The 22,011-nt window shown below is 50.4% G+C and overlaps 1 protein-coding gene across 1 annotated transcript; it reads left to right on the plus strand.

Moving 5' to 3' along the window:
- Positions 1 to 403: 403 nt before the first annotated feature.
- TGME49_235187 (hypothetical protein) lies at positions 404 to 21,777 on the plus strand (the record flags this gene model as incomplete). Its single annotated transcript, XM_018780420.1, has 40 exons — positions 404 to 587; positions 867 to 1,090; positions 1,601 to 1,799; positions 2,333 to 2,448; positions 2,761 to 2,940; positions 3,190 to 3,341; positions 3,771 to 3,984; positions 4,199 to 4,618; positions 5,026 to 5,119; positions 5,401 to 5,578; positions 5,912 to 5,957; positions 6,321 to 6,484; positions 7,024 to 7,164; positions 7,591 to 7,725; positions 8,459 to 8,610; positions 8,940 to 9,101; positions 9,401 to 9,646; positions 9,872 to 9,939; positions 10,101 to 10,183; positions 10,667 to 10,817; positions 11,390 to 11,496; positions 11,898 to 12,006; positions 12,444 to 12,599; positions 13,076 to 13,280; positions 13,879 to 14,011; positions 14,477 to 14,689; positions 15,331 to 15,705; positions 15,943 to 16,092; positions 16,363 to 16,474; positions 17,036 to 17,155; positions 17,568 to 17,694; positions 17,874 to 17,986; positions 18,335 to 18,385; positions 18,729 to 18,833; positions 18,952 to 19,009; positions 19,355 to 19,482; positions 20,096 to 20,227; positions 20,712 to 20,827; positions 21,049 to 21,175; positions 21,472 to 21,777. 40 exons carry the CDS (start codon positions 404 to 406, stop codon positions 21,775 to 21,777), a joined length of 6,252 nt encoding a protein of 2,083 aa, XP_018635835.1.
- Between the last annotated feature and the right edge of the window lie 234 nt (positions 21,778 to 22,011).

Here is a 22,011-nt window from a genome sequence, read left to right on the forward strand (position 1 = left end):
AGCCAAGCACGTACAAGACGTAGCGGGCCGCGAGGTGGGACTTCCTTTGAAGCGGTAATTTGGCCAAGAACGTTGACTCGAATTGCTGTGTAGACTCATCTATTTCTGGGGGTTTGAAGCAGCTGTCGATATACTTGTTTGCAAGCCAACCGCTGAGACTGAAACGCATCGACGTGCGTACGCGCAGAGGATACAATAGATGGTGGGCGTTACACTTTTTATCTGTATCCTGCCACAGCCTGTAATGACCCTTTGCTGCGACCTCAGCAGTTAACACATCAACGATTTGGTTAGGGAGTTAGCTGCTAAACTCTTTTCCGGTGAAATCACTGTGCGACAAGAACCAACCTTACGCAGCTGTAGCCAACTGTGCTGCCATTTCTGTGGACAAACAGGAAGCTTCATGCCCTACAAAGGAGGCCGGAAGATCTCTGAATGCATCCCCTGTCCGGCTGGAATGTACTGCCAAGCAGCGGGTCAAGTCATGCCCTCTGGACGTTGCGACCAGTCATACTTCTGTCCGCAAGGATCATCGTCGCCGACAGAGAAGAAATGTCCATCTAATCATTACTGCGGCCGCGACGAAGGTATGTGTCCACAGGGAAGTTCTGGAGCACGAGAGCCACAATCTAATCACGTGAACGTTGTGGAGCAAGCGCATCAAGTGACAACATTTGCATGAGGAAACTGCGCAGTTTTGCAGCCAACAATCAGGACATGTGCGTGCTGCATACGGGAACGAGGGAATCACTCCTGGAGTATTAGCAACAGCAAAACATTCATGTCGGTCTCGCTCGGACAAAGCATTCAGTGACTCAAGAATTTGCTTCCCGATTTTACCTTGCAATAACCCTTACTTTCTGCAGACGTGAACAACGTGGCAGCAAATAAAAGCATCGGTACTACAAGCAGAAAGGACTGGGTGGAACCAAATAGACCCGAGAATGCAGTTGATGGAGCGTCGCGTCCCGACAAAGGATGGCTGTCGAAGCGTACACATGACGGCTCGCATGGCGTTGAAATCGAGCTAGATGCCTACTATGTTATCAGCAAATACAGAATCTTCTCTGGAGATGCCACAGGAACGAATGTAAGCCTATCTGCAAACTGTTAGCGGCATGCATTGGTCTCCTGCATCCGAATCACGGACGGCTGGAGCCTGTGTCCCGAGTGCTGACTTGCTTGGTGTAGTTGAGATGATGTTCCTTCAGTCCGGAATCGCCACGCCACGTCCCGGACAACAGGGATGCACGGGCGAAGCAGGCCTGTGGCAGATTTACATGTTCATACAACTTTCCGAGTAACCACTTGACTCGGAGAGTGCCCACCAGCAGTCTTGCATACATACGCTGGATATCACTATACCGAATGCACGTAACACGATGGTCATGACGATCAAAGGAGAACCTGAATCCGGGGAACCAAGACCTGCAAGATCTAAATCAGGATTACAACTCGTTCACTAGCCTTTATCACCGTTCATAGGTCCCCCGTATTTGTGTGCACAGCCTAGGAATTGTTTGCCTGTGGTGAGTTCCTGTAAGTGAGAGAAATCACAATGTCTCTCGACTGCGATGTAAACCTCGCTATAATCCATCAGGTAGCGAGAAACTTCTTAATTCTAGCTTGGAACGAACAAGCTGCGCAGTGGCTTCAAGCAAGCATCCCCGTAGAAAACAATGATCAGGTTGAAGTTGAAGGTAGTATCATGGACGTGTATACTAACAAGGCACAGGTGGTGTTCAAACAAGACCAGGTATTTGTTGCCGAGATTGAGCTGTACGGGACACCTCTTCCCGGTAAGCTGATATGCTGCTTCAGTCTCTGTAAAACTATTCTTGCGACACAATGCGACAGTCCTCAGTTTTAAACAGTAGCCACAATCTGCCCCTACCATGTAACACTCCTACAAAGCAATCGTGGATGGTTACTGATTCTTTCTTTGCCAAACCCAGACTAACAGTAGCATGCCGGCCAAGGATGGAAAGCGCAGCACTACTAGCCTCTACCGCATACGATTGACCATGTTTAGAGAGACTAGATGATCCCAACTCAGCTCTCAGAAGCAACCAAGTAGCACAAGCACGACAACCATAGACGTGTGTGGGTATCGGGATTACTTGGTGGAGACTTTATGGGGGGCAACTTGAACCGCAGGTTCAGTTGTTTGCAAAGCCACATGTGTTTCACATCGTATGAAAGTCGTGCGCGTGTCAAGACTAAGCTTCTGGAACACTTCGCGACGACACATGAGTTGATAGAGGAGTGACACACTTACGAAAACGCTAGGGCCCATTGCGTTTTGACGTTGATCTGCTTTTCTGCCTTCCAGGTGCACTGAGCCCCGTCACCTGCCCTCCAGGATCGTATCAAGACGAAGAAGGACGAGCCGAGTGCAAACCTTGCCCAGCCGGCTACCAGTGCGCTGGTGGCACAGCTCAAGTGAAGGCAAGATATTGGCTGCGGTAGAGTGGAATGCACAGTTAAATTGTTGAGCGCAAAGTGGCGCTGCCCTTGATGTCTCAGTCCCCGGGGATGGGCTTGTTTGCGTCTGTCACACGATAACCGGGATTATGGTTTGCGCTTCAGACTTCGACTGCTCTGATACAGTTCCTTCCTAAAACACTACTGCAGATGAACTCTTTAAAACACCACATATTGGTTCGACCATGGCGACGTGACTCTCAGCGAGAACGTAGAATGAAAGCACGATAGGTGAGGTATGGATGCGTTTCTGATGTGCTTTGCCGATCGTGACAGGCTTGTGCACAAGGCTTCTACTGTCCAGGAGGCGTTACTATCGACGATGCGTTCCCTTGCCCTCTTGGAACGTTTGGACACAAGACAGGGTTGGCCTCTGCGTCCGAGTGCACGCCCTGCCCTTCTGGAAAGTACTGTGGAGAACGAGGGCTGGCGCGAGAGAGTGGAGAATGCTCCGCGGTAAGCATAATTGAACTGGCGCACACGGGACTCGTGTGAAGAAAATGGTGGGCCTCCTTGTCAGCATGTGACACCTTCGCGACCGTTGCACTACAGGCGACACTTTTTGTTCTTCGTGTGGCATGAGAAGTGTGGGTAGTCGACTTTAGTGGGGGTTTTGTTGCTTCTCGTCGACAAGGGAAGTTACCCATGCTCACTATGGTTCCCACCTATGACCAGAGACCTATGCTTGCGTGCGAGTGGATTCAGGGACACATCTGCTGGGAGGGATCGTGGTTAGCAGCGCCTTTTGCGGGCGATGTTAATCCGGACCTTGACGGTTCGCCAGTGCTTCTTAATGGCCAGTGCCCCAAAGGATTTTATTGCCCACAAGGCACGCCTTTTCCACAGCCTTGCCCGAAGTAAGAGTCGCTATCGGACATGTCCTACTGAAGTGCATCTGATTCAGCTGGCCCCTTTTTAAGTTGCGGGTTATGAGTTGGGCACACAAACATTTCTTGGAACATGTTCGATGTGGCTGCCTCGGTGGATGGTTCATCGCAGCCCCCATATTGATGCAGTGGACTGTTATTGGTTTTGGCAAGACCACAAAAAACGAAATATGAAGGACGATCTCAGGCCCAGTCACGAATTGGTTTTTAATAAGAACGAATTAGGGTGGCGACAGGCGAGCTGTTGAAGCTACCGACAAGAGTAGTGCAAAGCAATGCCGACTGATATGCAGTTGTGCCTTTCAAACGTCGATGCCGACATGGTGTTTTGCCATTCGGAGCGCGCAGTCCCTTCACGGAAGCTCATTGACACCGCTTCTGCGAATGTATCTGTTTCAGGGCGACCTACGCTGCGTTTGAAGGAGCCAAAGACCCGTCAGAATGCACCCCCTGCGCACCGGGATACGCCTGTCCGTCCAAAGGAGATGTTGTACCTTGCGGTTCTGGCTACTACTGCACTGGTGCAGCAGACTCAGCTTGGCCATCTGATTCAATTAGAGGGGGCATCTGCAGCCCTGGACATTACTGTCCTGAAGGCTCGTACCGTGAGCAGGTACGTCCAGTCTCGATGCATTCCGTCTGAAGGTGAAAATGAGAAAATTTGTGCCGGGTCCCAGCCGCATTCGTCAGTACCTTCAGAACCTGAATGTTTGAGTGTATCAATGGCTTCCGCAGACTTCCTCACTTCCAGAGAATCCTTTGGCCGCCGCTGTGATCCGCAGTGAGACTACAACGATTGAATCTAGTTCCTGTGGTCTCTGTTTCAGCCGTGCCCCCCGGGGGCATTCAGCAGTAGGGGTCAAGTAGAGTGCACAAGGTGCACGGCCGGGTATTACTGCGACACGCCGACGACGGCAGTTGTGAACCAACAGTGCACCGCGGGATATTTCTGCCCTGAAGGATCGGCATATCAGCGTCCCTGTCCTCTTGGAACGTTTTCGTCCGACAGTGGAGCGAGTGCGTGCAGCCTCTGCACTCCCCGATACTACTGTGATGATGTTGGACGCAAATCCCCCTCCAACCTTTGCGAGGAAGGATACGTATGTGGAGGAGGAGCAATTGGGAGTCGGCCGTCGAACAAGATTTTTGTTGCTGGTGACAGTGACCGTTTTGGTGCATGCCCCCCAGGACATTACTGTGTTAGTGGGACGGACGAACCTACGCCTTGTTCTCCAGGAACGTATCAGGTACGATGCGTTGACTGTTTGCTTATCAGAGGTAATGAGTATGTGAGTGACGTTGCATGAAGGGATAATTCATCTTCCACGTAATTGCCTGCTTCCACTTTCCGTTGTCTTGCCGTACCAGGCCTGGATGAATCACACACACTGGAATTTGTCTCTCGTGTCTCTCTGGTATAGAAGTTATTTCAGTGTCGGCGCCTTCTATCAAAGGACCGGTTCTGGGTTTGCCAACGCCCCGTTACTGTGATCCGAATTTTCGTTACCAGAAATAGCTCTTCACTGGCGTAGGTGCTTCTAGGCAGGTCTCACACACACCGCCTCCATTCACGATCGAAGGGCATCGTATACCGCTTTTTATCTGCAGGCAGTGGTGATTTTCTGTGAGTCTGTCGTGTGTCATGTGCGGTCAGGACTCCGGTTTCGCTTCCTCCTGCAAGCCTTGCGTGCCCGGGAAATACTGCGGTCAGGCAGGCCTCAGCAGACCCTCCGGCGACTGCGCTCCCGGTATGTCGAACCAAAGACAGTTGCGCTCTACACGTTGGTTCGTCTTTGATAGCGGGCTGTTGAAGGTACTGATGGACCTTTGATTGGTTTCGGCATATGCTGCTTGCACTGGCGAAGCCGTCAGGTCTTCTTCGTTCACAATGTACAATGCAACGGTTCACGTAGACGTAGTTGCGGCCGCCGGCATGTTCTCCAAGAATGATGCTTTCATCAGAGCTCGTTTTTATAGTAGATGATGATTCGAGTGAGAGCGTTGTCTGGTTCAATGCTCGGTATCTCAGGGTATTATTGTCTCGAATCAGCCGCAGTGCCGAACCCCACAGACGGCGTCACAGGTGGTGTTTGTCCCGCTGGCTGGTACTGTCCAGCGGGATCATTCGCTCCGAAAGCGTGCCCGCGTGGACAGTATACCGATGCTGCAGCGCAGGGCGAATGCAAGCTGTGTCCTACTGGATCCGCGTAAGCATCAAACAAATCTTCCATCTTGCGGTGTTGCAAACGTTTCTGCGTGCAAGTCCCAACATGGTGGCAACAGTGAACAGCGTGCCCCTTGACGTCTGATCGAATATGGCCACTCTATCCCTGGGGAAAACCGCATTTCCCTCACAACACGTCCTGTAAAACAGCTGTGTGAGAAACGTATAAGTGACACGTTTCACCCATGTCTGAGAAAACTGTTTGACCTTGCGGCTGGGCTGTGTTCGGGTGAACTTCCTAATTGTGGTTCCCACAGAGTGAATAACTGTGTTTTGAGGCCCTGGACGCGAAAGAATGCATTTCTGGTCTGCTCAGATGCTACAGCAACAGTCCACAGCCATCACTGTGTCCTCCTGGCCAGGTAGGAGGCTGGTTTCATTCACTCTGGAAACGTGCTTCAGGTCTTGGCGATCCATGGGTTGTGGCTCGCCTAATTATTTATTATCTGGTTTCATTGTTCCCACGAGGACTATTTAATACAATCAATATCTTTCTCGACACCACTACATCTACACATGCATTTGTGTCCGTGGCAGAAGCACGTTGTGAGCTCCGATTTGTGCCCATGGAATATACTAGCAAATATCATTCACTTGACAGCATTCATGTTGGCTCAAGCAGACATCGGTTCATCCACTTGTCAGAGGTTGAACGTAGGTGCGGGGCTGCCATCGATCTCTATTGTTGATGCCCGTTCCCTGGCTCATTTTTTGTCTCACCCTAGATCTGTCCCGCGGGATCTTCTGGCGGAACGACTTGCCCACCCGGATCTTATCTCAATGTCGTTGGCGATGAGAACATACGACACAACGTTGACTTTGATTGCAGTCCTTGCCCAAATGGAAAGTACTGCCGTGCAGGTCTTATCGCTGGTGACTGCGCCCCTGGGTAAGCTCCATGTGTAGTGTTTTAGCCGGCGTGACCTAGATTCGAATCTCAGAGACTGAGAAGACACTGATAGGAACAGATCCGATCGAAGGTTACCTACCTTTCACCGGCAAATCTCCCGCAACTCAAGCACGATCGTATCCGCTGTCGCGTACTGGAGCTGCAATTGCTATGAGAAGGCTTCGTCCTTATCCCTGGTAGTGTTGGTGAGTTGTCTTGCTTACAATCTCCGTCAATGAGTGAGCCGAGACAATCCACCACTGTGAGAGTGCACTGCAACGAATGCATGCATTACGAGGCTGAACCATTATTCAAATACCAATGAAGGACTGACCGTTGACACTTTGCAACCAGGAACCTTGGAACTCTGCTGTGGCTCAAATTAGACCACTGCGGTTCTTATCGGGGCGGCATCGCGCTTCATGGATCTACTGCCTGTGGGCATTTAATCCTTTGCTGTTAGGCCAGCAGTGTGCTACATTTTCATAAATCTCCTAGGGGTGATCCATATCACGTTGTGGCGCGCTGTTTGACTACAGGTACTTGTGTGCACGCGGGAACGCGTTTGCCCACCCGAATGCGCTAGAAGGACGAGCAGACTTTTATATACCACCGGATGTATCATCAAGCGGGAACTACCAGATCATCAATTCCGACAACTGGTCAAGTGACCAACCACTGTAGGACATCTTCTGCTTTCCCCCTTGCCGTGGAACGGACGCAGTGCGTTTCGATCTCCTGGTCCAATGTCCATTCCCCTCCCATGCTCAAAAATGATGGAGCAATATCGAGGCGTGGAACGTATTTTCTGCGGGTGAAATCGTAATAGTCAGCCTCAGTCATTGGAGGCCTTCGAATGGTCAGCTTTTGGTGAAGACGTCTCGTGCACGTGATCAGCTCAGCGTACTTGGAGTGTGGCCACCTTTCATGGAACAGCATGTTCCCATGTCCAACGGGCCTGCTAGCGTTGCTCGAAGGGGCTGATGATCGAACTGGGAAGCACATAGAAAGTGCTTGTGACACGAAGTGTGACAGACGGTCTTCTGGCCAAGGTGCTCTTTCTTTCATCTTTTGCCTTTCTTTCATCTTTTTCTTCGGTGTCACAGATATGGCGGAATACCCTGTCCGCCGGGACATTTTTGTGGAGGTGGCGTCACAAAGCCCGAGCCATGCCCAAAGGGATCCTCTCGCGTTGCTGCAGGTGGACGATACTCAGTTGACTGCTCTGAGTGCCCCGCTGGGTAGGAATATCATGCCTTGATGTTGCCGAGATAGAGGCCTTATCAATTCAACTGCACACAACAAAGGAACGTGAAGACGACTCCACTTTGAGGCACTTTGGACGCATAGGCACACCCAGACCTGTGTCACTGTGCTCCCACACGAGAATTGACGCAAGGACGTCTCTTCAAGAAGAATTCACTAAAATGAATTTTCGGATTCACGACGCTCTGTCGCTCGCATCACCCCGTACAACGTCCATGAGTGTGTGACATGTATCACAATGACGGCCTAAGGACGGCCGCTCGACTATCGTGTGTGAAGTTTCACCTGTGTGTATTGTTCGCACGGTACACAGTTGTCACTCGTTCATCATCAGGCTCGCGGTCAAGTACGCCGTCGCTAGCCGCAAATATTTGTCACGATGGAGTGATACGTTAACATCACAAAAAACATGAATATGCAAAACAAACGCGCCTGATCACAGGCAGATGGGAAAGAGGAGAATAATGACATAACAGCATTGCTCCAGACATTTCCTCGACAGTATTTACTTGTGAATGCCATACGGCATGCAATCGGGTGAAGCGGAACGCGCCTCCTCCCTGTTATTCAAAAGGTAGCTGACTTGCCAAGCAGATCTTGAGGCCAAAGAAAAACATTCTCATCATTGCACTACCGACACACACTGGTTGAATCGTTGACACGCGTCTCTGTGTACCTGCAGTGCGTCATGCGCTGTTTGTATCACAGGTTTTACTGCCCAGAAGCCCTGAAACCGGCACCGTGTCCCGCAGGTCACTACTGCCCCGCAGGTTCCCGGTACCCGATACCGTGCCCGGAACGCCATTATAGTCCCGCAGAGAAAGAATCGGAAGCCGGTGCCTGCCGTTTGTGCCTCGCAGGTATGTATCTGTGGGTCAATGTGCTCATGGCATAGGGCGAGAGAACGGTAGATACTCCCGCATGTGATACCGCCACTTTCGCTAGAGTCTGAAGAGTTTCAGTTGGTCTACATGTCTTTCGCTTGGCGGTATTCTGAAGACAAAAGGTCGATTCATTCTTTTTGTGCCACAGCCGACGACTTTGTGGTCTACCTTTAGCATGCCGATTGCTTGCCTGGGTTATCGCGGTGTGCTGCTTCAGGGAAAATTCCGTGAGAATTGTATCTCCCCTAAGAGCCGTTGCCCAAGGAATACTCTCATCCGGCTGGTTTGTTCCGTGTACATATCAGGCTACTACTGTGAGGCCGGCCATGGGGCCTTGACAAGCGGCAGTTTGTGTCCAGCAGGTTTCTACTGTCCCACTGGAACGGGTACACCGTATCCTTGCCCTGCTGGTACTTACGCCCCATCAAGGGGTAGCAAGGAGCCAAGCCACTGCGTGCCATGCCCAGGTGTGTGGCTCCTAGTACTTGACAAAGACAGCAGGAGGTGAAGCGGCTGCATGTTGCGTCTCCGCCACATGGTGCCGTAGATGGTAGTGTCTAAATGCCGCATGCGTATCGACACAGCGCGCTCCCCCGGACTCTTGCCGTGTTACAGTTACCCGTGGTTTGACCTAGCCTCGGCGTTGTCTGCCTATGACACACCGACACTTCTTCATTCCAATGCAACGCAAAGAAAATCAACGAGAGTGATAGATGCGACGTGAACTCACAACGAGCGTGCTCTATGGTATCTGGTGTGCGAACAGCGGCGCATTTCTGTGCTCAAGGATCTCCACAGCCCACAGGGGAATGCCCCTCGGGCACGTTCTGTCCCCAAGGCACGTCTGTACCCCAGCCTTGTCCGGCGGGTTTCTCTTGCCCCGCAGGGGCAACTAAGCCTGATAGCTGCCCACCAAGTCACTACTGTCCAGGCGTATTAGGCGAGGCGTTGAAATGCCCCCTTGGGACGTACTGCCCCGTCGGTGCGCAATTCCCTGAGCTGTGTCCTGCAGGTGAGAAAGACGGACATCAAAGGATGATTTCTGCAGACTTTACCTTTTAAGGAAGTTTCACTATCAACTATCCGCGCACTTCACGTGGATGATATGGAAGGTTTGAGCAGCCGTCAGTTCACGAGTTGAGAGCGGCATTGTTTTGGCGTTTTCACCGGGTCAAAGACGATCACTGAGGTTCTTGATCGCATACTGCTTGCCTAGACTATGTGTTCTCATTTACAGGCACGTTTTCGAATCTCGTCTCCGCCGAGAGAAACACGGTCCAAGGGGGCTGCACGCTATGTCCCAAGGTATGAGTATGACCAGGTGCATATGGCCCATCAGTAAAGCATACGTTGCTGCGTAAACGTAATTGAGGGTACCACGTTATGGTACAGCGAGGTGAAGATGCGAATCGTACATTCAGATACAGATTGACAGGAGCTGCCGAGCATGCATCTGCTGTGTGCAGGGAAGATTTAGAGAACACGGCGCCAGCAACGTTTGCAGACCATGCGGAGCAGGTCATATTTGTTATGAGGGCTGCTCAGCTATGTAAGCAAAAAACAATATGAACGTCTGCACAGTCGCGCCACTGCAAGCAAGCGTCTACCTCACTATTTCTGAATTAGCGGCTCCGCAGACCTAGCACACCTTCGGATCTTTAGTGAAGGATCTCTTCGTACGACTTCTCTAAAGTCGAGAAAGGACATGGTGGATTTAAGTGTTGTGTCTGAAAAAAGAGTCAAGCCAAATGGGTCCCGCAATAGGACTACACCCAGTTTAGGAAGCCATTTACTTAGCATGCCGGCATCACACCCGGAGATTCCAAACGCTTGGTCGTTATCCGTTCGCCGTGCGTGCAACAGCGAGCATCAGTCCTCGCTTCTGAAGCTACAGCTGTTCAGCGGCTGTCCCACCGGAGACTGCAACTGTGCAACCACCCAGTGTCCGTGCAGTGACATGGTCTGGTTAGTGGACGAACAAACGTCTCGGTAATGGCTTTCTTGCGGCTAGATTCTAACGACGGCGATTCAGGTACCCAACAGATAGGGTGAACGAAAAAGGCGAGAGATGCCCTCCTGGTCACTATTGTCCCCAAGGCTCCTTCGAACCAGTCCCGTGCCCAGCTGGTACATACAATCCGTACGAAGGGAAGGGCAATATATCGGATTGCTTCAGCTGCACCGTAAGTGGGAACAAACACACATTCAGTCTGTGAGCCAGGCTGATTCCCGTGAACGATGAACGCCATCGCATCCAGTCTGCGCCTCTCTCTGACTTCCGGCATGGGCACGATTTGACCTTAAACATCTAAACCAGTAGTCCACCTCGTAGTATAGACTACCCAGAACAAAAGTAGTTTACATAATCCTAGAAATCCCATTTTATAGTGTGTAACAGGGAGTCTAGCTTCAGTTGTTTTCTGATTGGTATTGCATGCTCTCAGTACGGAAGAAAATGAAAGGTTAACCTCTATTTACACACAACAGTTAGCGTAGCTGTAGATGAATATGAAAGCGTATTGTTTCTTCCGATAGTCGACGCTCAATCTTACCGCGCATGATACGTTTATGGTCCCAGCGCGGGTCACGTAATAAAAAGACATCACGATTTTAGATCTGTTGGTACAGAATGGCAAACCTAATACCAGCCGTTCCGTATGTTCCATACAGACGAACATTAGGAAGGAGGCTACCAAAGTGAACATCATTATGTTTATATAGCTTGTATATTAGTGTTGGCTTTTCCAATTGTCAGAACGGCTCGGTCGGTACCCGTACTGGACAAAGCAGCTGTTCGTTTTGCGGTGGAAGCTCCTCGACATCTCCTGGAGGATCGCTTTGCCAATGCATTGGCGCCAACAGGTATGCGGTTTGAAAAAATGAGCACTTAGTCGATTGGTTCGATAAATTGTTGCATTGTGTGTTGTTGTAGTGGAACTGGGAAGGAGCACATGGGAAGACAAGCCGTCTGTGCTTTCAACGCCAAGCCTCATTTTGAGAAAGAATCCCCCGTTCAGAGATGTCTGTCAGTAGGCATACGATGCGGTGTTCGAACCACCAAATGCGACCTGCGTACTGTGGAGCTACACGAGGAGATAACGTGCTCTCCGGTGCCCTCATTCCCGCAACACGTAACACAGCCGCCACGCCAGTACTATGGTTGGTGTACTAAGACTATCAGCGAACGCGAACACAGCCTGTTCACTTTCCTTCCTAATTGCCGCGAATCTGCCGGCATTGGTGGTGTGCGCGTCTGAGTGTAGAGTGTTTCAGCGAAGCACGCGGACCTGCGTTTGCCAAACGGGCTACATCTACGTCGAGAATGGCATTGATCTGTCGGACCAGGATGGAAAGGGTGACTGCCAGGAGCAGGTAAAGCTTAAGCAGACAGGCTATTGACACCAATATCCAGAAACTGCATTCTCTGGAAAGGGGCCCGAGAATGTCTGGACTTAGAAGAGACCCAGTACGTGAGCATGTCCTTCCACATTATAGCTGACGCGCCGACTATGGTATAGAGCACAGACGGTTCCGCATAGATACCTGCCTGTTCTAATTAGAAATACGACACTATGTTGTGTATGGGTATTCGGGACCGTCTAGTGCTGATTCCACAGCATCGGGATAGAACGCTACCACGCAGGCAGTGCGGTTGTTTGTCGGCCGTCACGGACTCACAACTGGGTGGTGCAGCGGTGGAGAAGAGGCGCTTCGACATACACAACCAACTTCTGGAAGTTTTGAAGGGGGAATACACCGTTTTTGCCCTATGCGTCTATCTCTTGCTCTCCCGTTGCGTACGCATTCAGGCTTACGGTGAATGTGACTACGGAGAAGTGCGTGACCCGGAAAATAACTGCACTCTCGCTGACGTTCTCTGCAATACCCAATGCGGCCAACAAGGAGGGGTGTACGATGCTAACTACCAGCGATGTCTCTGCGCGAATATGTTGACAGCTGAGGAGGTACTGTTGACGGACGGGGAGGACAAACCCAGCTTTCTACCAAAGCAAACACGTTTTATGCATCGAACTGCAACAATGGTAGCTCTTGCAGGAGTTGCCAGGCATTGTTACACTCCTCACGCGTTCCTCGTGTGTTATGTTCTCTCAAGACATCGCAAATGTATTTAGTGCCAGGGATGATACGGCATATGTTTTAGACGATCGCTTCCACGCCTTGTCACGGTACACCTTTTGCGAGCTTGCCGAGACCCTCGCTGAATGCATTTTGAACATGTTTATGCAGTAGCGGTGGCGCGTCCGATTTCGCTTTTCTTACGAGGGCGGTCACGGGTACCCCCAGAGTTCAAGGACGAAGGCCAGTTTTTCGAAGGGTGCTATCACCATATCTAGGAATTTCTCGAGTGGATTCTGATATTTAAACGGTCCACATCACTCGCACCGAAACTGCGTGGAACTGATCGTTTTACTGCGTGCAGGTTTGTGATGAGACTTGTCGGCGGCGAGCAGGCAGCATGATCATTCATAATGGAAACTTGGTTTTCACTGACAGCTATGGGGTAAAAACGTCCGTCTTTTCCATGGAAACTCTTGAGGGAGATGCTCAAGTACTGGCTGGAAATGCACATTGCAGTCCAGACAGTGAGCTCGGCTGCAAGGTCACCATACAGGAAGTGTCTGAAGGTAAGTAGGGAGTCGATAGTCCAAATAGCTGTGTGACAAGTGAATCGTGTTATTGCCACTTAAACGCTCATCACTATTTGAGAGTAATCCCACAGAGAAGGGCGCAAACCCAAGAGGAACAGGCAGAAAATGATTCGCCAAGTTTTGTAACGTTCGTCTCGGAGAGGCAATCACGCTTACTCGTCCCGTAAGGTAGTCTCAATAGAATGTATTCGTGTGGAAGACCTTCATGGCTTTACGTGGCATGGATTCTTCGTTTTGATAGTGGGGTGGATGCTTGTTTCGATTGTGTCCTTCTTCGATTAGCACGACCCTGCAGCTTCCCTCGTCGCTCACGCTTGTCTCAGGTTCAGCTCAGCTCTTTTGTACAATCGTGTGGATCTGTGTCCTCCTCGAGTGACACAGTGGCATCGTGAAGTGAGGTGCGGCCGGTGAACATCGCATGGAATTGTGCGCACGCCATCGTTAGCAGAAAATGCAGGACGGGTTATCCACCGTGGCGGATATCTCTGTGCGAAATCACAGCGACCCACAGCCACGTACATTGGAAATACCTGTTGCCGGGGTAGACTTCTTAACGACGTTTGAATGTCTACAGAAGGCATTCGCGGCCTGTTTGCTCCGCCACGTGATCTAGAAGTTATTATCAAGCGGCGAATAGGTGACGGAGTCTCTTCCAGACGCACTGGCTCCAGGCACTCCCTACTGAGATTTCCTACGATGGCATCCCTGTACGCACGTTTTATTAGTGGGGCAAGTATGCCTGAAACCGTTTCGTCGGCAGCAGAGACAACTTTGCGCAAGAAATCCTTGTTGAACCGGCAGCGAGATTGATTGCTGTTGCCGGGCATGTTCTGTACGAGGCTCATAAGTGGGAGCGACTGCTGCACACTTCAGCTCATGCATTTATTCGCATGCTCAAAGTGGCGCCACCACGAGCCGCCTAATAAGAGCGGTAATACGTCCTCAGCGGACTCAAGCAAACACCCTATGCAAAGCGGAGATACGTTTCAGGCATGAGTAACGTAGGGGATATACGTTTTAAACCTGTACAGTCCACATCACTTGCCCTCAGGCGAAATATCATATGGGAGAAGGCGCGTGCGCGCACAGGATCTGCTGGTTGTCTGTCGGCAACCTCTGTTTAGTACCTGCGCTATCTGGAATCTTGATTGTCCCTTCCTGTTGTCATCCAGAAATCCATCTGTCGCATACTTTGATCCCTTGTCGGCTGAACATCCGTCAAGTAACTCGGGCATTATGAACCCGATTCAGTGCATTACTGCCGGAACAACGGTCGCCTGGCTCGTGCGACCAGGGGAGGGAAATATAGCAGCTCCTCGTTATCCCGTTTACCTGAAGAAGGTAGCGACAAACACAGTGAAGGATTTCGACTATGGATTATTCACGTAAGTGCGTTACTCGTAGGATGCAGGTGTTCACAGACAAACAAATCCACGATACGGCTCAGCCTGTAGTGTTTCGAATTGATGCACCTGCATTGGGCGGTGTAGGAAACGGTTAGAATGCAGTCCTTAGCCTCCGAATAGTGCTCCTATACCTGAGAGCCCGCAAGTCTGACACCGTCCCATTCGTCGTCCTCTCTGTCAGAAGAACTATAAGATGACGTATACAAAGGGACTTTGGCAAAACAATTTCTAGTATCTGACGTCTCGAGTTAATCGCTGATGAGGAGCGTGTCGATTATGTCTACAACTAGCTGTACAACAAGTAGCACACACTGTGGCGGTATTTCAACCACGCAAACGATGATCCGTCATGTCGGTGGAGGCTTCAGACTTGACATAATTCACGATATCTACCGTTCCGTCGTGGGAGAAGCAGTGTCAACGGCACATCGGGTTTGTTTAACTTTGTTTTATTTGAGAATTGCACAGCAAATATTGAGTTCTTTCTAGAGCCAAAAAGGGAAGCAGCTTTCTTGCATATGAAACAGAGCACTCCAAATCACGACGTCGTCATCGCAGAATACAACACGAGCTGCATCATTGTCGTGAGGGGTGTCCTGTGACCTAATCTGCTGTTTCAGGAAACTTAAAACAGACCTACTAGCAGGGGTGAAATTGTTGATGTTTGCGTACACGTTTGACAAAGCCGGCGTCTACTCGTTTGGGTTACAAGAAAACATATTTCATTACAGTCTGATCAAGGTGGTAGACGGTGTAGATGACATCTGTCCACCTGGATTCGAGTACCCACAACCGCAGACTCAAGAAACACTTGAGGCGCTAGGAATATCTGCAGCAGGCACCGTGCACCTGGCACCTGCTTGGACGCCGATCAGCGTCGCGGTCGTAGGTGTCGTCGCGGCAATCACCGTCGCTGCTATATTTTCATACTTCTTCCGCAAATACTTTTGGGTCTTTCCGATTGAGGCGGAAAAGGTCACTGTTACGAAGCGCAGGTAAGCGCTACCTCTGTTTCCCTAGTATATGTTGCTGTTTCGTCTGTTTGCACTTAAACACGACTAGGTAAGCAGCTGCACATCCACTATCACACAAGCCCCAGTGAGATTTGTTCAAATATTAGTCTGCATCTTACGCTGCGTTTGCGCGCCCTTATCCTATGCAGGCATTCACCTCGCTCGGTGCTTCAACCTCGCATGCATTGGTATACTCGTAGCAATGTGATTTTTCTGCAGCTTACTCCAGTATGTTCGCGACATCCTGCTCTGTAGGGTGAATGAAGAACCGGAAGAATCAGGAACAGATGTCCCTGAGGACGTCGATCCTCGTGTTTTTCAAGCGGCGTACGTGGAGTTGGTTAACATTCAAAATTGCATCGCAGATGGGTACGTCAGCGGAATATGGAAAATCTGGAAGGGTGCGTGAGAAAGGACAGCATTCTGCAGTCTGCCGAATAGACGAATCTTGTCCCACTGGGTCGAGTCTCTTCCCAGACAATACAACGAGATGTATTGGCGAATGTCTACAGTTAGGGCACGTTAGAATCACTTCAGATGAACTGTCTGTTGCCACACATGTGGGCACTGAACAAAGCCGCCAGCGCCCCTTAGTCTTGAGTCCGGGAATGCCTGAGATTTGTTGGATTCGTGCTGCAGACTGGCCGCGGTCATTGGCGAGCACCACGATAGGCAAAGGCTTCTGAAAGACAGAGAAATTACATTCAGGCACGGTCTCGGAACGTTCTTGAGACGAATTCAGGACCAAACTGTAAGGGAGAGAACAGTCCTGCCGGATGTTTTCTGGTCACGGCATAAGGGCCGAAAGTTCACTCTTGATGCAGATGGCCTTGGCACAGCGACTGCCTGAGCGCACGCCTGCCACATTTCCAGACCTATTTTCGTGCGCGCAATCATGACACGTCACGACTGTGCCCTGAAAGCGCGTTCCTGCACGGTGGACAGAAGGGCAGCAGCCCGCGACGACGAGTGTCCCATGAGGCATCTTCTCAGAAACGAAAGAATCCTCCAACGGGACAAGCTATACGCGCTGGGTCGTTGAATCCCAAAGGCAACCACTATGCGAGGCCTGAAAAGATGGTAGCACATCGTGGGGAGACGTGTAAGCTTGGAAGGATCACGCTGGCTCGCCGTGTACCCCCGACATTTATTCCCTCCTCTCCGGGGCGTTTTATGGGTATTGTTTTGCCAAAACCTCGGCATACTCTCCTCGTTTTGCTAATCTGTTTCTGTTTCTGACATTATGTGACCCGATACTTCAACCGAAAGACTCGCATAACGTGTTAGGAATGGGGTCTCTCTCTTGATGTAGGAGGAATTAACGAGTTCACAGGGATCCAGCCGGCACAGACTCGGCATGGCAGCGTCGCTGTTTTTGCTGCGAAAGGACAGTCTGAGTGAGTTTGTCCGCTCAAAGCGACTGACTTCACAGGTACGCGCCAAGATATGTAGGTGTGTTTACGTCAGCATGTCCCGCATTCATAGGGAAAGGTGGACAGCGTGCATCGTTGTTGTGTTGAGGCCCACTTAGTATGACACTCCCAGCGACGTCGTCGCTCAACCCCGTCGGACATGTCAGCGCTTCTGAAAAAGAGCGATTCACATGCAATAACGGGGAGTTGCTTCGACCCAGTGTTGCGTCGTACGCCTGAGGATGATTGGATGTTCCGACCCCGTTGCTAGTTTTTATTATCTCGACGGATTCGTTTGGGTCCCTGCCGCGGATTAGTAGACAATAACTGGAGGTGGTGGAGGACCTGCTTCGTGAACCGCAGAACGTCAGCTGCACGGATGGAAATTAGGCGTTATGGGAGCACATGTGGTGTATCATGTACTGCCCGTAGCGTGAAACGACAAATACCGGAGGATCGGAACGTCCAACCGCAGAATGGCAGCCCTCCTCGGAAAGAGCCGACCGCATTGCAAAAGCGCGGCTGGTTTCCTCGGCGAATATTGGAGCTGAATTCAAAAGTCGGTCCCTACTGAGTCCACCAGTTCCTCATCTCTGCTCAGAGGCCATTGTTTTTCTTGAGACACCTACGTCATCTTGAAGTTAGACTCACGTGGTGGTTAGATGCGGTCTTTGGAAGACTTCCGGTGTTTGCAACCGTTTGCTTACATCGAGTAACGGAAATTGTGTCCTTGTGCAGCTGCTGTCAAGGAGCTTTCCGCTTCGCTGAATGGTGACTGGAGCTCAGATGAACTATCGTCTCTACGCGTCTACTTCAAGGCACGTGTACAGGATTCCCCGGGCATTGGCGAGGTACGTTGGATTAGATGGTACCACAGTCTCAGACCTGTGGTAGCCACAGAATGGTCTGTGTTGTGTCTGAAGCCTGGCCACAAAGGCAATTGTTTCGTATGCAGACAGTCCTGGTGCCGCACAACGCCGCGTGACCCGGTTGTATCTGGTGCGCGTGAAGACACATCTTGAACTGGAATTGTGTATAAACTAGTTTTCGTCTGCGTTTAAAGCCGTGTCACGTGACTTTCATGATGCACAGTAGGAGGATAAAGCCGGTGAAAGTTGGATGCTCTGTACTATCGCTCAGTCAAGCCTGTTCAAAGCCTTCTGCTCTCATGGCTATCATCTATTATGCTTTTCCTGCAGGAATATGCGAGCGCTGTTGGTGCTATGAGCGACAACCACCTGACTCACTTTGTAAGCAGATCTTCTCCCACCGTTGCAAAGTACCACCAGGGGGCTTGCGACGTAGTGAGCATTCAGCTGTAGCAGCAGTCACGTACACCTAGATGCCTTACCATCTCACGCTGATCTCATGCCTCAGCTGTTAGTCACCAGACCAAGGCCCCATGCGCACTCTCTGCTTGATTGAACAAGCTGCAGATCCGCTGATTAACATATCAAATCAGAAGAGGGAAGTTGGGGTCTCCGCTGATCGTTACAAACGACCACAATCATTGTGGTCTTCTACTTCATCGTTCTTGCTTCGTCATCTAATTTTGTGCTCGTCCTCACACCACATACAATCCTCACACGTTAGGTGAAACAAATCAAGAGAGATGCGGAGCACAACATGCTGGAGGAGTCGTTGATACAAGAACGTGCTGAGTTTGCGAAATCCAGACAAGAGATGATTGTTGAAACGGTGAGCCTTCGCACTTTTGGTTGACATACTGTCGGGCCAATCCTCCCTAAGCGGTGTCGAAGCGCTTTGCACTTGCTCAACATTGAAACATGTCGTGATTGTTGATATAAAATTGTAGGAGCTCACTCTTATGAAAGAGTCTTTCGAGCAAAATAAGAAACGCATCCAGTGCGCAGGTAAGAGTTGGTGGCACCCTTAGAGGTGACAACACTCGTCTCACTTTGGGCTCCTCAGTTTGTGCAAAGCTGATGGAGAAAGTATGTCAACAGCAAACAGGGAGACAGGATCCAGAGCAACCTGGACACTAGCAGCAGTACTGGGTATCTGATTGTAGAAGCAACGTAGTGCCTCTCGCTACTGCTCCCCAGGACCAACTGTAACTGTGCCAACGTGATGATACCATAGATGGAAGCCACTTCTGCTTGAGTATTTGATTGGATACATTTTCTGAGAGGCCCACGCGCTGGGGAGGTATCCTCCGGAAACTCAAATTTGTCTTGTCTTCTGTTTCCTCGCTTTAGCAAATGCGTATAAGTCCGTTGTGGAAGCCCACAATGCCCTTGGGGCAATTCTATGCTCGGAAACAAATGAGGCTCAGTCGCAAGCCGCATATGCTGGATTCGCCGGCAAGGTGGTTGACGTTATTACTGTAAGCAACCAAGGGGAACCTACTCGTTGTCAGTTCAGGCGTCTATGCATGGCGAAGAGTAGTAGGTCTGTCCATTTTTCCCCTTCCGCAAGAATCATTCCTAAGGCGTTGCCGTTCCTTGCAAGTATAGGTGATGCGGCAAAAAGAATAGGGAGCGAAACGCTGTGTAGCACCAAATAGCGATTGATGCTTGTTGCAGGCGAAGGATGTGTCGGAACTTGATCGCCGTAATGGGGAACACCTGGTGCTTCAGTGTACAGCAGGAATAATATTCACTGAGAGGGAGGATATAGAAGCAAATTGGCGACGGACGCAAGCAACCCAACGCACACAGAAAAGAAGCTCAGGGGACCCTCTGGCTTGCTTCGCCTTCTTGTTTGTAGCTTATCTTATTTGCTGTGTCTAAATGGCGGATTGCTGGAGTAGCTGCCTGGGTGCTAATTCCTGCCTCGGACTCAGCTGCGAAGCGCAATCTTCATCCCCATTCCGACGCTCCGTGGCTATTTCACATCACTCGGAACTCAAGGGGTAGCTTTGAGGAGTCGTTAGTCGTCGACATACTATCACTAGGTAGCTTGTCGTTGTCATTCGAATAAATTGCGACCTGTGGCAGGAAATTGAGATGGTTTTAGGGTCCTGTTATGATCGAATAAGAAACGCTTTACATGCGCAATCAAAGCACCTCGCCGCTAAACTGGACGATCTGTGTGACAACGACGAAAGGAGACTAGAGCAGCTGCTTGAAGTAAGGCAGTTGTCTGACCACTTCAGGGTATAGGCAGGATATTTTAGCCCAGTCTTTTACTTCGCTTTTGCGTCTTGGATACTACCACTGGCTCCTGAAAGCAATACAACATTGCCATTTTTCAATTTACCGTGTTCTGTGTAGCCGAAAACTACGAGGCTGTCTGACACCAAATAACTGTGATGGGCATGGTGCTTCAACATGACACCAAATTATGCAAACGTATAACATCGGACATTCAGAACTCCTGTTTCTTGGGGGCTCTTAGCCCAATGGCAGCATGCAGCTTGAACCAGGGACAAAAACACGGACGTTTCGCACAGAACTGGAAGACCTGTCCTGACACTAGACGTGTTGCGGTTCTATGCTTTTCCGACCTGGTTGTCTCCACGGGAGGGGAACAAGAGTGAGAAAGGGACAGTACACGATTACATGAAGTTAAGAAAAACGAGCTCGCGACAGATGATGCTTTTCTCTGGCTCAGCAACTTGAACTGGAAGAGGAGGCGGCCGCCCAGTTCTCATGCAGGGAAGAAAGCAATCGAATCGAACAGGCATATCTTGAATTCAAACGACATTGGAATTTGCGACTGAAGCTCACGTAAGAGAGCCGCATGTGTTTCTGCGCAGACGACCAACGTTGCCGTTGTACTGTCTACAAACAGTGAATTTACTATCGTGGTGTTGGTGCATCCGGATCGACTATGACTTCCAGACGTTGCTCTTTCGATTCGAGGCACTCTACAGACACGTCTATCTGTGTCCGAAAGAAGGACTCTACGCACAATCGATGGAAGTGTGTGTTTGGTTGTACATTTGCAGATTTGAGGCTCGACTCTGCGCGTCTTTAAATGCTCTTGAAGAAAAGGCGTTTCCTTCTTTGTCGTTATGTACGACAGCAGAGGAGGCAGCGCAGATCGAGGCAACGTTCGTCAGTGAAAAACAGCGAGTGGGCACTGCCACGTTGTTTGTGATACTTAAACGGGTTGCGTTATGGATACGTGCCGTCGCATGCATGCGGGTGGTGACCTGATAATTTTCGTCTAGCACACGCCGCACGTTATAGCTTTGCATACTCTTTTATTCAGTCACCGCACAAATACGCACGACATTTTCTACACTGTGGTAACAGATACTATTTGCGTGACACAGTGGATCTTTGCAATTGATGGCCCGCGATCTGTCCCGGCCGAAGCGCAGTGAACACCTGAAGGTTCCCGCTGTGCAGTCCGCTTCCATGCTCAGGCGACTGCGGAGCTTGAGGAAGCGTTCTCAAGAAAGGAGAAGGACGGTCTCGATGCTGCAGAGTCATGCTTCAGAAGTCGGATGCAGCTTCTGCAAAGAAGACATCGGTTGGAGCAGCAGCTTCGACAGAAGACACACCAGCGTGATAAGAACAAGGAGGTCTACATCAGTCAGACGGCCCGACAAGAGGCACTCCTAGTAACTGAAGAACTGCTCTTGTGTTTCAGTAAATTCCTCAAGGTGAATCTTCGCAGTAGCAGAGTAACCCGCTCACTCCTGCCTGTCCATACAACAGCAGCTTCGTAGCGAAGATGACACACCAATTCTTTTATTGGGTCCCACCGGGGAGTCAGTGTGCCATCAGAGGAAGATGTGCCATTGTGGCTGTTTCTTTGACACACCAGCGCCTCCTCAGTTCCTGAAAGCCGTATACATGTTGTTTTAGAGACTGTATCGTGCGAACTGCAGCTTCGTTCTTGCCAAGCTCGCCTTTGTCCGTCGACGGTTATGAATCCTTTTATGGGAATGGAGTCTTGTTTC

Source organism: Toxoplasma gondii, chromosome X (genome assembly GCF_000006565.2).
Source record: "Toxoplasma gondii ME49 chromosome X, whole genome shotgun sequence".
In the NCBI taxonomy this organism is placed as follows: Eukaryota; Apicomplexa; class Conoidasida; order Eucoccidiorida; family Sarcocystidae; genus Toxoplasma; species Toxoplasma gondii.